This window comes from Apium graveolens, chromosome 11 (genome assembly GCF_009905375.1).
Source record: "Apium graveolens cultivar Ventura chromosome 11, ASM990537v1, whole genome shotgun sequence".
Classification (NCBI taxonomy): Eukaryota; Viridiplantae; Streptophyta; class Magnoliopsida; order Apiales; family Apiaceae; genus Apium; species Apium graveolens.
The window spans coordinates 89,951,993-89,966,739 of NC_133657.1; the positions used below are offsets into that span (position 1 = coordinate 89,951,993).

Here is a 14,747-nt window from a genome sequence, read left to right on the forward strand (position 1 = left end):
TGTTACTCCAAACCTTTAAATAAGTACGACAAGTTAAAAAAAGGTATGACAAGTTGAATATTTATTTTGATCTATGGCGTGTATATGTATAATCAATTAGTAAAAAAGAAAGTTGAATACTTATTTTGGATATATTATTTTAATAACATTTCTAATTTTAATATGTCAAAGTATTACCTCTATGGTACTATTTGAGTGCGACATAAATTTTTATGTTTTTTGATGGGCTAGTAAAATGAATGGTACGGGTACATGTTGGGTGATTGTCAGTTCATTACATCCCCTAGTTTTTCAATGAATAACTTTTAATGTACATATTTTTAGAAAACTATTTTGTATCTCTCTAAAATTATCAGCAATTATAAAGAAAATTGAATGATGCCTGGGGAATGGATTGAAGTTTGTTACATATTGCCCTTCGCAAGCAGTCATTCGAGTCTATGGCTCTATGCGCTCCTTAATTTCATAATATATACCTGTATGGACCATCGAAATTATGATAATTTAAATAAATGCCTACCAGCGTGCCACTAGAATTTTATTGCATTGGAATATGAAAAATATACTTAAAATATACTAGTTTTTAAGTTTAAAACGTTTGAAAATTTTGTTTGGTGCGAAATTTTATCCTAAATACCTACCGAAAACTCATGTTAACGCATGTTTTAAATGCATTTTGGCTACATCACCAAGATATCTATTCACTTAAAGTTATAATTCTTTATAAATTAAATTGTTAAAAGAAGTTTACTCTAATATCAATTAGAATCGAAATAAATTGATCGACCAACTGACCAATTAAAATTATAATAATTAACTAAGGTAATTAAATAATTTCAGCAAGTACCAACCGACCTTTTTAATATTTCTTCTATTATAATATAACATAGATTTATGATACCCAAAAATAATTTAAAACTATTATAGAAATTAAATAAACCTAAAATTGAATTTATGTAAATAAGAAATTAATTGTTCACATAATTTTTATAATAATTTTGTCTCCCGACCATGCCAGTAGTAATAATATATAGATAAAAAAAAATACTAAAAAATATGTAGTAACAAAAACCACTACTTAAAACCTCAATTATTTAATCTTATCACATAACAAAAAAAAATACGTATGTAAATCGTAAGTAGTTAACATTAAGAATAAAATAATTTCAAATACTTTCTTTCTACTTTAAATATGCTAAAAAATCGTACCTATACATCAGGGTAACACAAAGGGTATTTCAGATACTTTTTCTATTTCAAATATGTTAAAAGAAATTTTAAATTTCACAAACAGATAACTAGCTTCTATTACTACCTCATAATATACCAAAAAGGAAAAAAATAATAATCATAAAACTGCTGGGAACCGAATAAAACAAATCATAAATGTCTATATCTATGTATAGATTCTGGATCACATGAGATCCGAAATATATAATAGTAATAAAGAGCTACTGGAACAAATTCCAGTCTCATCTCAATTAGCACCAATATAAGGCCTGCACGTGTATCGTGAAATCTGAAAACAAACTTTATAAACATCAACAGCAAGCCTAAATATCACTAAACAATCCCAGTCAAATGCACAAGATATCATACACATCACCAAACACAATATTCATAACATCTTAAACATGTTGGGCCAAGAGGGTTAAATGATCTCCCCTGTACAGAATTACACGTGTGGCTGCTTCTGTATAGTAATGATTGACTAACCAGGATCCTGTGCTTTACAACAGCCAACTCTTCCTTCTTACTAGGCCATGACATGTAGCTTTATCCAATCAAATAACTCTCATTTCCATCCAAAAAAGTATAGATATTCGTCAAGAATCTGGGTAATCCCCCCTCTTCCTCAGCCCTTAATGTGCCATCCACGTTTCCAGTAAGACCTGGTCCGGAACAATCTATCTGATTGCTGGAATTCAGAATGACTAACAAAAGCCACTTCCACAACCTGACCTCGGTTATTCGTGACCATGACAGCATTTAGAGCAGGCAGAATAATACCAGACATGACAGAACAATTTATGTTTCTGACAAAGGCTATAACCCATCATAGGAGAGAAGCTCCAAGACCTCAACTATTAAAATGGAGCTTCTGATTCTGAGACCCTTGGCCTGGCTGGCCTTGGTGCTGTTGTGGAGCTTGAATGTTATGTGGCTGTGTATTGTAGTTGGTGAAAGGCTGGGAATAAAGAGGATTCAACGCCTACAAAAAACAATTTTAAAATTAAATAGCATTCCTGCTAATTAAAAACACGACAGAAAAAGTATGTGGTAAGAGAAAGTAATGCAATGCCATAGTTTGGCGTCATTTCTATAATTTGAAACCAAATGCTAAAAAGTTCAACTCCAAAGGGTATCTATACTTGGATGCACTAAATGCATACTTGATTCTAAATTTGAAACCAAAGGATTATATTTATGCATCCATGCCACATCAAAAAACCATAGATGACATGCATACTGGTGAGCTTTTAATAAAATTTAGGAGAGAGACAAAAATTAGTTAAATTTGGAACTTTATGGTTGCAAAATGCAACAACCATTGGCATTGAAGTTGAAGTTCTATTTAGCATCAAAAAGCACTTTTTGGTGCCAATTATAGCAATGACTATAATTTTTGATCTAGTATTGGACTTGCTCTAAATGACTGAAGTTACGAAACCTGTGATTGGAGTTGACTAGCGTCGCCCAAGCCAAAATGGCTCTGTGAAGCATTTTCTTGTGAAGGATCACTGAACCCAACCTGAGTAAAGAGGCCTTGTGAACCATGGCCCATGTAGTCCTAAGAAAAACAAAGAACAAATAGAGTAGAAGTTAATACCCGCATACAATCTAGTGACAGACTATGAGATATTCAGATTACAGGCTTAAAGTTCTGTAGAAATTTATCATTCCATGGTATTTTTTTCCCCCAGAATATATATGTTGCATAAAAATAAAACATTAAAAAAAAAAGATAACAAGTTATAGCATAAGTTGACAGGAACAAACCTGAGACATAAAGTCATTGCCAGAACCAAAGCGAGAATATCCTGCTTGAGAATTTTGATTCAGGTAGCTACTCGGGAACCCACCCTGTCCTCCCTGTGTAACATAATCAACGGTATATCCACTTTGAGAAGCCTGCAATCAACAAAATAAAATGTAAACAGTAAACTAGAGCTATATACAATTAGCTAACGAACAGTAGAATGTAAAACTGAATACAACAAAAAGTGAGCCTACCTGAGTGGAGAAATCAGCAACATTATATGGAACATGTGAGCCCTGACTTTTAAAATCATCTCCCAAGAAATCCTAAAAACAAGCATTCAAGATAAGTTACAGAATAAAATTCAAGAAACAATTGTTGCCTTTAATAAATAAATTATTACCTGAGACATGCCACCAACAGAGAACCCGTCCCGAAATGATTGGTTTGGTTGAACGCTCATCTATTTAAAAGAAGAACTAAATTTAGGAAGAGATAAAGTAGGGAATATAATAGGATTCTATAATAAAAAAAATGTTGTGATGACGGCAAAGTAAAGCACTTGCATTAGAAACATATCCAGGTTGTGATAATGGACCACCAGGAGACGGCTGGCTACTTGGACTCTCCAGAGCAGAATAATTAAAATTAGACCCAACACTTCCAATTGGTTGCTGAGTGGCTTGCTGTTGTGAAAGATGAGCACCTATGGGAGCGCCACTATTGCCACGTCCAGCGCCAAAACCTCGAGTTCCCAGCTGAGGTACATGAGGAACAGCTCCAACAGGTCCATGTACAGCACCACGAGCAGGAATTGCATATGGCTGTGGAGGGGCACCATGATAAGGTGGAATTGGGACACGTGGCATAGGATAACCAGCTGGATGCAATCCAGGTTTATGTGTGCCATTGGGTGGACCAGACGGCATGAAAGAACCTGCATCTCGTAAATTTTACTTAACAATAGCAAGTTGGGTAAAACAGTAATGAGAAAGCTTCTCCTGCTATGTAGTGCAACCACTAGCAATGATTTCGTAATACTCAACAGATCAGAGTCAGACACTGAAGATTTCATCCTGACGCTTGGCCTGAAATATTATTAATAATCTAAATTAACATACCCCTAGAACGGCTACTTCTCCTATCAGCATTTGCACTTGAAGATGCAGACCCAAAACTATCATTAGGCACAATTCCAGGCCCACCGCCAAAGAAAAGTCTCCGATCATTGTAAATCTGTGAAATGAACCATCAGGTCATCATAACACTGCTAAAAATTGTGAACAATTTAAATAACAAGAATATTATTTACTCAAGAGCTTTACCTTTTTCGGCTTTTGAAACTGCACCATGCTCTGTTTCAAATTATTAAGAGGTCCTTCCACCAAACACTCGTGTTCCTGATACAAACATTTGAAAGGCAAAGCAAGTTTGTAGGCAATCAAACATATACATAAAGCTTAAAGAGCCGGCGGAGAAATAGAAGAAAAAATAAATGCAAGCAGAACTTGTTTCCCTCAGTTTCTGGTGAAATTTGTTAACAAAGACACCACTAATCTATCATCAGGCCTCCTAAAGCATGAATAAAATATCGAAGGGGTGATACTCATTCTGCTAGAAATCCAGAGAAAAGGGCACAGTTCGGCAAATGGCTATCTAAAGTACATATTTCCTAGAAAAACAAAATCTAAGAATCCAAAGCACGTCACACATGTTTAACAAAACTGTTCTACGAAGTTCATATTTATACTATAATTCTTGAAATAAGATTCCAAACGAGTTTTCACAAAGCAAACATGAGAGTAATAAATCTAAAGGAGTATATTCATATCCCATTCCTAATCCCATGAAACAAACTTGGCCTAGGTAGTATTTACAAATTTGTTTTGCAGTGTTGTGATAAACATATTGAACACATGCAAATCTATCTATACTATATTATTAAAGCCTTAACATTAAAAGTTTTGTCTGCAGTTTGCTTGGTCAGTATATCACATACAGTTATATACAAACACTACATTTGTGTATTCTAATTAAGAAATAATTCTATACAATTCTACACCGTTTATTACACAAAAATTATATTTATCTATACTACTATTTAAACCTTAAAATCAAGTCAACCGATATAATTGTATAAACTATCTGATTTGACTAACAACATTGTAATAATTATTTACAACAAGAATTATTTTAAAAATATTATTAGAATAATAAATATATATAAATGTATCAATAATAAAGATAATAAAACTATGTAAAAGACACAGTGCATCGCTTGGGTTATAAGCTTGTTACATGCTTATAAGCAGCTAAACGAAACAGATGGTAGAATTGGACCTTGTAATGTGTCAAAAGACCATTCCACAGTGGTTGTTTGCTAAGAACTTTTGGATTTCCCAGAATGACAATGCCATAACGCGCACGAGTAAGAGCAACATTCAGCCTTCGTGGATCATTAAGAAATCCGATACCCTGGATGAAAAACGATATCAGCATAGCACTACCTTGTATAAAAACAAACAGTTTCAACATGAACCATCCTGAAACAGATTATGGTAAAATCAAGGTAACCGAGTAAAATAAAATATTTATATAAAGGACTCTCAAAGTCGAGGCACAATAAAATTATCCATAAATGGTAGAACTTCTGGGCTATGCTTGTTTAGACGGATTATAATTCCAGAATTTTTATACCTCGTACTTAAGATTATTATCCAGGTATAATAATCCCATCACTAATAATCTATAATCCTTTAAATATCCTGTTCTTTGTTTGTATTGAAGGAATAAGTTTATGACTGGAATATAGCCCTCTAAAATTTTTATGTTGGGTTTTCTGACTATTATCCTTTAAATTTTCTAATCCAATATTTGTTTTACATGAGATCATAGCGAGGGGATTATTATATTTTAAAATGACTTGTTAAAGAGGACTAAAATATAGCTTTATATATTACTCCAACAAATAAACATAGAATTAATATTTTTTTGATGCAAACATGGAATAAAAAAATTTAAGTACTATAATTCTTGGACAAAAAATTTCAAACAAGGTTTCACAAAACAAACATGGGATTAAAATTTTTAATGAATTATACTTTCTATTCCATACCTAATCCCATGAAACAAACTTGGCTTTCGTAGTAATTATAATTTATCAAAGACGACATAATGACTTGGTAAAATGGTCAGGATTATCAAACTGAAACAACTGAAAATGCAAACAGCATAGGCATTCATATATCTGATAAAAATCCTGCAACATGGACTAGAACATTCTGAAACAGGCACATGCGGATGGACTTGACTATAATCTCATTTAGAATGTCATGCCTAAATTTTCCAACTTAACTCAACAATTAGCATACAAAATCATGATTGCAGAAAAATTACTTTACTTCAATAAACAAATGCTAGATTCTACTTTATTAGAAAAAACAAATGCTAGACTACACTTTGAAACAGACCAAAAAAGGAGAAGCAAGAGGGCGCACACAAGTATGTCAACCAACCTGATGTTCGTTACTCCGAACACATGATAAAATAATATAATCTTTTTCCCTTCCTTGGAAAGAATCTACACTTGCCACCTGTAATAGTGAACTGTTAACACTACCAGTTCCATGTTTCTAAATTATGATCTGCATGTAGCAGCATCCTAGAAGGATAAAGATATTTACCTCGATTTCTTTGTAAAGTTGTTGCCTCAAAGCACCATTTCTCGACATATAGTTGACAATATATGCACGCTGACCTTCATATGGTGTTATCACCCCTATCTGTGAATGGTTTGGATAATTTTTAAGGACCGTCACCAAAAGGAAAACATGCAAGTGGGTCTGGAAAGCATACCTGACTAGGAATTACGCCACTTTTCAAGAAAGTGGTCACAATTTTTTCAACATTTGCAGCTTCTGTTCTGTTTAGATAAGATGTCCCACTAGCACTTATCTCCTCTTGTCCCATCTTGAGGTAAACAAAAAATAAATAAATTTAAACAGTGAATACAGCCAATTACTGCGGCATTTCTCCATAGTCCATATCAAATGACAACTGTTGCAATGTTGACTCTTATAGTACAAGATCAACTAATGTACACCTTATCCAAGGAATGCCTTCGAAACTTAACTAAAAAATTATATATGCATGCGTGCGTCTGTGCAAAGTCGGCCAACATATCACAAATAGGGAGGAAATCGGATTGAAGACTAACATAAAATTCAAAATACCTGCACATAGAAGAACATCGGTCGATTTGGCACAGGCCAAGGAAAATCAATGCCTGTTGTTTGCCTTTCATTTATTGTCACTCCATTTTGGAGTGTACCCTCATAGAAGCTATTAGAGGGAAATTCAGAAAGGGATGGATGCATCCTATACTGAACCTGTTCAAAATCATACATGAACAAAATGTATGGCTTTGATTATAACATGTTCCTAGTCCAAAATAAATATGGGATTTGCAGTACTACTGTAAACAGAGGCACGTAGACAATAAAGCGAAAGGATGATAACCTGCAATCTAATTGGTTTAACACCAAGTAGTACCAGGCGCTCAAACAAAGACTGTGCTAGTCCAGCACGAGCTGCTTTTTTGCACATAATTACAGGCCCGAGTTGGCAATGATCACCAACAAGAACAACCTAATGAGAAAGTGTCACCAAAATGCATCTCAGATTTAAACAAATAGATACGAACACACACACACACACACATATTATAATACCAGAAAGTACCTGCTTAACTCCAAGAACCAATGGAATTAGACACTCTGGTTCAGTAGATTGAGTTGACTCATCTATTAGGACCTGCGAAGGAGAATCAGAAATTGACCTACAAGATTTTAAATATAATAAAAGAAAATGAAATCACACAGCAATTGAAGCATGTCTGGTTATAGACCTGGCGGAATCTAAAATTTGCCAATCGGGGATCTCCTGCACCAACACAAGTACAACATATAACATCAGCACTTTGAGAAATTTCTCTCTCCGTTGCCCGTTTCAGAGCCTTGTACTTTTTCTCATCACTACTGGAAAGTTCTCCTGAAGAAGCGAGGAAGAGTGAAGTTCTTAAATCGGAATATATGGAAGTATCAGAAAGTCATAATAGTTGATACAAAATATGAAACGAAGATCAAACTTGTTAGACAAACAGATTAGAATTTCAGTAGACCCCTTTTCAGGTAAAATTTTACTGTGCATAATTGTTTAGGTCAAAATTGATATCTTAAATTGTTAAATTATCATTGCAAATACAATGGCGATCAAACCGTATGTAGCACAACTTCATTTAGTGAAAGTGTGAAACATAGATAAACTTCACAACTTTTTTTAATAAATTTGTTATTTACCATCAATGAAGTAAATGTTGTAGTTTCATTTAGCAAAAAAAAATGTTGTAGTTTCAGCTTTGGAAAGAAAAAACATTTTTTCTGAAAAATTTATTATATATTTTTTGGAGGTCAGAATTAATACTTAATTATAAAAGTACCATTGCAACTATAACGTCATTCAAATCACATGTAAGATAATTATAATCACTGAAACATAATTAAAAACCTCAAATTTTTTTATTTCATTGATATTTACCACCAGTGAATTATATGTTGTAGTTAATAAGCCTTTGTAAGAAACAACATTCAGTAGGCACAGTACACTAGATTTGCTTGTTACAAATAGCTAACAAAACTAAAAGTCAAGCAGCCAAAAAGGTACACTCTGCTTCTATTCGTAATAACAGCAACTCGACTTAAGAAAGTAATAAAGAATATAAAAATTCACCACATAACATTAAAAGCCTAACCTTGCTCATCTTTTAATTGTTGTAACTTGTGAAGTTCACTCTTTTCAGAAGTATCGAGATGCTTGACCTGTAATAGAGCTATATTATGAGAATTCAGTACTAAAATGTATCTTATGCCAGAACAGAACTAGCTATCCCAAATACACACCTGGTAATGAAGAGTTAGATGTTCCACAGGAGAACTCACAGCTTCCCTTGACTTTGCACAAAGCCTAACAACCTAGTATAAAGACCATCCGTAAGTAGTAAGGACGACATGAAAAAACCTCTGGAAATCAGAAAACATTATTCCGTACAAAGAGAGGTAACTGTTAGCTGATCACAACTAGGCCCACTAGGTCATGTCACTTGGCTGACTATAATAAGAAAGCAAAACTTTTCAATTAAACAACAAAATAGTAAATTTTGTACCTTCAAGCCAGTGGCACTAATCTTTTCTGCCAGTTGGTCAACAGCCACATTACTTGGAGCACATACCAAAACCTGTCAAGAATGAAAACTTTCACACTATGGAGCACAATATCCAATGGAACATATACGTTTATATGTAGGTAAGCGTCATAAAAATTACCTGCCCTTGTCCTTGTTTGGCCATGTGATATACAATTGCTGCGGAAGTAACAGTTTTCCCAGTGCCTGGTGGACCTTGTATCAAACTTATTGGCTTCTGAAGTACACTTTTTACAGCAAAAACCTACAAAAAGAACCAGTCAGTCAGCATCACAAGAATAATTAACCCCCGCCCTTGCAAATCAGAAAGGCCACAATAACAGTCATTCAGGTTTGATAGATAACCGGAAAGCAGAACCTCACTGTTAAATGCATAGCACATGTTTTTATCATATATAACAATGATCACCATGGCGAAGATTGTAAGCTACATATAAATTGATGCACACGTCCTTGACTGGTTACAATTTACAAAGAAAAACAGGTATTTCCTTGCTAGTAGCTGACTATGGAACAACATAAAAAAATGTGAAGTTTTGGAGATATTTATTTATTAATTCCATATAGCATTTCTTTAGGTAGAATTAATGACTGAATCCATACTTCTGACAATACAGGTCCATCTATATTTAGATATTAACATAAGCATTAAACAATTCAAAAACTGTAGCTTACTTGAGAAGCGTTAAGTTCAGGAAGGCCAGGTGCACCAAATCGGCGAGGCAAGGCATTACGTACCATTTGAACCTCAACTTCATGGCCCAACAAATGATGATAAATGTACCTAACATAAGTTAAAGAAGAAAGGAGGTTAGAATTGTTTTTCTAATGTATGTAAAAGAAAGAAAAGGGAAGCAGACCCACCCACTAACACTTGTTTCATCTACTGCAAAAGTTTTCATCGCGCCCTGCATCCTATCAAAACTTGTGCTCTTCCAAACAAAATCAACACTAAACCCATGGTTCACATCAACAGGAACTCCCTACGAACAACATAGCAATCAGAATAGCTGAAGCAACACAGCAGAAAGCAGCTACAATAAACTAACTACCTGACTTGCTCGAAGTTCAAGGGCCACCTCCTCTTGTGCTGTTAACTTTACCTGTGAAATATAGGGAACAGACTTTAATATATCTTTTTAACACTAAGTAGTTCAGTACTTTAATATAATTCTAACAGAAAAGAGAGCCCCGAAACTACTTAAGGGAGATCGTTACAATCACTTCTCTGGACCGCCCAAAACACCATCAAAAATTTTATGATGTAATATATAGACAGCGATAAAATTAAACTAAAAGAGCTAACAGGTACAAAGAAGTTGAAATAACAAAACCTACCACATGACCCACAGACTGCCAAGCCGGATGAGCTGCATCACCAGAATAACGCAGCCGTAACTCATCACCAGGGACAAGGCGTAATTCATTATCTTCCTAAAATGTTTTCACAAAGAAAGGAGTAAGAAATATTATAATCACAGAGAAAGCTAATAAGCAAAGATTATAGATTGATACGAACGCAGAGACACAGCATTAAAAAATTCCCTGGCATAACACACACACACACACATATATATACAAGCCAAAGCAATAACAAAATTTACCTTTGGAAATACAAAATATGCTATACGTTTCTTGTTCAGACCAATATCCCACCGTATAGTAAGATTGTCTTTGCTTTGAGATTCTTTCATCATCTACGAAAAAACCAAAAAGGTTCACATTATTTTGCTTAGATCAGCATTAAAATTACAGAATGATTTACAAAAGATATAGATTATATAGATCAATGTTTTGCTTTAAATTATTTAACAGTCGTACTAGTATATCAAAAGTAGAGGAAAAACAGAAAGCACAAATACAAACAAAATTACAAGAAAACATTGCATACTTTATCATAATCAGCTTCAAGCTTGATAAGTGGTGCAAACACATTTTGATACTGCAATAAAACAACCAACTTCAACTAGTCAGCAAATATTAAGAGTGGTAATGACTGCAAGTGCTAATAAGTACCTTTTATATTTTGTAAACCATTTATGTGAAACAATGACTAGCAAGTCCAATAAAGCAACTAGAAAATATCATAAGCATTTGAACCTGATATGCATCTTCATACTTCAAAGCAACAGGTTGTGGTTCATCATCCACACCAGGCTTCTCAAGATCCTCTAGTGTAGCATCAGGATTTGACTTCCAAAGTTCTTCTACCTTGTTTATCTGTTGAGCACTGATCTGCCGTGCCCTTAACTGCTCCTGTTCAGAGGGGACCTGGAAATATATATTTTGGAACAAGTCAGCCATTGAGGTAAGCTTATTATCTTTGCTATAGCATGTATGCAACATATACACACCAACCTTGACAAGCCACTGCAAGAAACATCTGTCATCAATGAGGGGACACCATTGACTCAGGTCCCAATTCATGTCCTTCAATGCATTAACATTGAGACAAGGCTCCCTGCAAAGAAGTACAACAACGCTCTCCGCCTTGGCTGAAATGAATCCAAGAAGAAACACATTTCGGCATCCACAGTTGTAACATTCTAATATTGTTTCTCCCAAAGGACTGTCTTTATGAAGACAAACTTCTTTGTGTTTAGCACGCACCTAGAAAACGCAACATACTGAATCAAACCCCTAAATCTGGCAGTAAAATTTGAGCTTAGATCTAATAATTACTTCCTAACTAAGGATAAGTCTCGATGAAACTTCTTCGAGCAGAAAAAACTACACAAGAATCTATAGCACATAAACATAATTCTACATACAGGTTCTACAATATACAACACCATCTCACAACAAGTGCATCCAGCCTAGACCATTTCCCATAGGATTCCTTGACATTACATATCACTACACTACATAAAAGTTGTGAAAACTCATTCTTTCATTAAAACAGCAATGTGAACGTAACTGCTTATGATCACTGTTAATAAATAACTTTAATCCGCGCGAGAACTACTTCTCAAATTAATTGATTTAACCTTTAATTCTAGTATGGTATGTATGTCAACCGTATCAAATTATAAAAAGCCATCAACACAGTTAAATGACTAAAGTTTATACAAAAAAATTAATAAATTCTATAAACGATTTCAAGTCTTTGAAATGTCAATGACATCTTATAGGCTAAATAAGAATATATCAAACATCTTATGGGCTAGATAAGATTATATCAATCATCCTTCGCAAAATGGGGCGATGTGAGTCATCTATAGTCCAGAAACTTTCAAGCTAAGCATAAACGAGTAAAAAAACTCATAAACAGAACACTTAAAATCCTATCCGTAAATTAGCATCAATTACCACAACATTTATCTTCAGCTACAGCCTACAAAATTAAATTTTTTTCTTCATTTAACAAAATATTCCAGTCGCATTCATCCCACTAACACCGAAAAGTAACTATAAACAACTCAACAAATATTTGTCGCGAAACTTGCTCAATAACATTAATTTAAGAAGCGCAATATCAAACAAAATAACTGAAAACTCAGTTATGCGCAAAAATCCAAGTATCAGATTTTATGGGCTAAATAAGATTATATCAAACATCTTTCGCAAAATGGGGCAATGTAAATCATCTATAGTCCAGAAACTTTCAAGCTAAGCATAAATGAGAAAAAAAACACTCATACACAAAACACGTATAATCATATTCCTAAATTAAAATCAATTACCACAACATTTATCTTCAGCTACGGCCTACAAAGTTAATATTTTTCTTAGTTAAACAAATAATCCAGTCACATTTATCTCACTAACACCAAAAGGTAATTACAAACAACTCGGCGCCGCAAAACTGACATGACAACATTTATGTACAAAGCACAGTATAATACAAAATAACTGACAACTCACCAAATGATTAACAATATGTGAACCAGACGTACTCCCTCTGGAATTACAAAACCACTTACGACAGGAAGGCACATTACACCTAACGACACAAGCAGGATTCTGCACACCACAATAGCGACAAGCATGTTCCGTAAAAGCCCCTTTCCCAAACTCAAACCCGGAATCATCATCCGGCGTGTCTTCGAAAGTCAAACCAGTCATTCCAGCAGCCAAAGCCTCAACAGCAGCCTGATTGCCGCCTCTATTCTTCTTACTAGGAGAAGAATCAGAGTGATGATCGGAAGATGTAAAATTGATGTTCTCGGCGAGAGAGTCGGAGGGAGTGGGCCAGGAGGAGCGAATAGGTTGAGAAAGGTGTTGGAAATCGGGGTAATCGAAGTCATCATCGTCGTCGTCAGCGGTGGTGTTGAATTCGAGGAAAGTGTAGGCGTCGTTGCCGGTGTCAGGCTGCGACGCCGTTTCGTAGAGATTGTTGGGTTGAGAATCCATTGATTGAATTAGGGTTAGGGCTTGGAATTGAGGTTAATTTTGGGGTTCATCAATTGGGGCAATGTGTGTATAAATGGAAGTAGTAGGACAGAGATGTGTTGCGTGTGTTTGGTTACCTATAGGTTTGGGGACAGATGAGGGGCTGTCACGTGAGGTGCGCGTGCCTGTTTTATGACATTTTGGGGTTGTTTTGAAAATTATTAAATTTCAAAATCATTAGTTCTCTTCTTTCCTACATTTTTTTTTTGCTAAATAAAAAAATTATATACCAACCGAATTTATTTTTTTTTAAAATAACGGATTTTTAATCCAAAAACAGAAAAATACCAATTTTCAAAAACGTTGGTGAATTTTACCATTTTTATTACCCTAATAATGTATGCGTATTAGATATTTGCACTTCTCTCGTATAAAACGTATAATGATCTATATTCACCTTTTTCGTTTTTCGTGAGGACTCTCAGTGCTAATATGAGAGAGATGCGGACAGTGTGTATTACTGTATGTATATTTTTTCCCTCGGTCGAGATCCATGTTCTAATGTTTTATGTTATTCGAGATCTATGTTCTAATGTTTTATGTTATTCATAATACCCAAACCAGTTGTGCGTATTGGTGCAATACCCTAATTTCAATTGTGTATCTAACATTTTAATATAATTTTTTTTAAACAATACCCGATCAACACTTGCGTATAGAGGAGTTACTCAACTGGAACATGCGTAATCCGTGATACCCAACCGTCATATGCGTAATCAATGCGGTATATTCATCAAAATTGTTTCAAAAATAGTTATTTAATGACTTCACCCCCGAAAAAACATGTATAAAATCTAGGGACATAAACTGCGGATAAAAAAAATAAAAATCAACTGCAACAGTGGCTAACAAAAAACTCTATCAAAAAACACACATATTGCCCACTGTATCTAGTATAATAGAGATGTAAGTCTAAAATATTTAAAAACCTTGTTGGTATAGTTAAATATCTCTAAAGTAATACTTTTGGGATTGGAAAAATAAATTATTGAATTTATTACTTTATCGATATAGTGATAGTTTATTACTAAATTAATAAGTCATATTTTATTATTTTAACAAATTAATATCTTCAATGTTAATAGTATTGCTAACATGGCTTGAATTATTGACGTG

At 34.3% G+C, this 14,747-nt stretch overlaps 1 protein-coding gene across 1 annotated transcript; it reads right to left on the reverse strand.

Moving 5' to 3' along the window:
* Window positions 1–1,371: 1,371 nt before the first annotated feature.
* On the reverse strand, window positions 1,372–13,695 carry LOC141698052 (regulator of nonsense transcripts 1 homolog). Its single transcript, XM_074502661.1, has 29 exons — window positions 13,104–13,695; window positions 11,598–11,849; window positions 11,340–11,510; window positions 11,131–11,181; window positions 10,844–10,936; window positions 10,578–10,673; window positions 10,292–10,342; window positions 10,104–10,222; window positions 9,915–10,023; window positions 9,361–9,483; window positions 9,201–9,272; window positions 8,938–9,009; window positions 8,790–8,856; window positions 7,887–8,029; window positions 7,721–7,792; window positions 7,499–7,627; window positions 7,213–7,368; window positions 6,836–6,949; window positions 6,664–6,762; window positions 6,496–6,573; window positions 5,321–5,455; window positions 4,306–4,380; window positions 4,102–4,216; window positions 3,547–3,917; window positions 3,384–3,443; window positions 3,235–3,306; window positions 3,001–3,132; window positions 2,672–2,791; window positions 1,372–2,212 (listed from the first exon to the last, which is right to left on the reverse strand). The coding sequence occupies exons 1-29, from the start codon at window positions 13,590–13,592 to the stop codon at window positions 2,081–2,083; spliced, it is 3,768 nt and encodes a 1,255-aa protein (XP_074358762.1). The 5' UTR covers window positions 13,593–13,695; the 3' UTR covers window positions 1,372–2,080.
* Between the last annotated feature and the right edge of the window lie 1,052 nt (window positions 13,696–14,747).

Coding starts and splice junctions, on each gene's coding strand:
- LOC141698052 (XM_074502661.1), bottom strand. CDS start 13,592: ATGGATTCTCAACCCAACAATCTCTACGAAACGGCGTCGCAGCCTGAC. Junction 7,369..7,498: donor TTAAACCAATTAGATTGCAG/GTTATCATCCTT, acceptor GATTTTGAACAG/GTTCAGTATAGGATGCATCC. Junction 3,918..4,101: donor GAGAAGTAGCCGTTCTAGGG/GTATGTTAATTT, acceptor TACGAGATGCAG/GTTCTTTCATGCCGTCTGGT.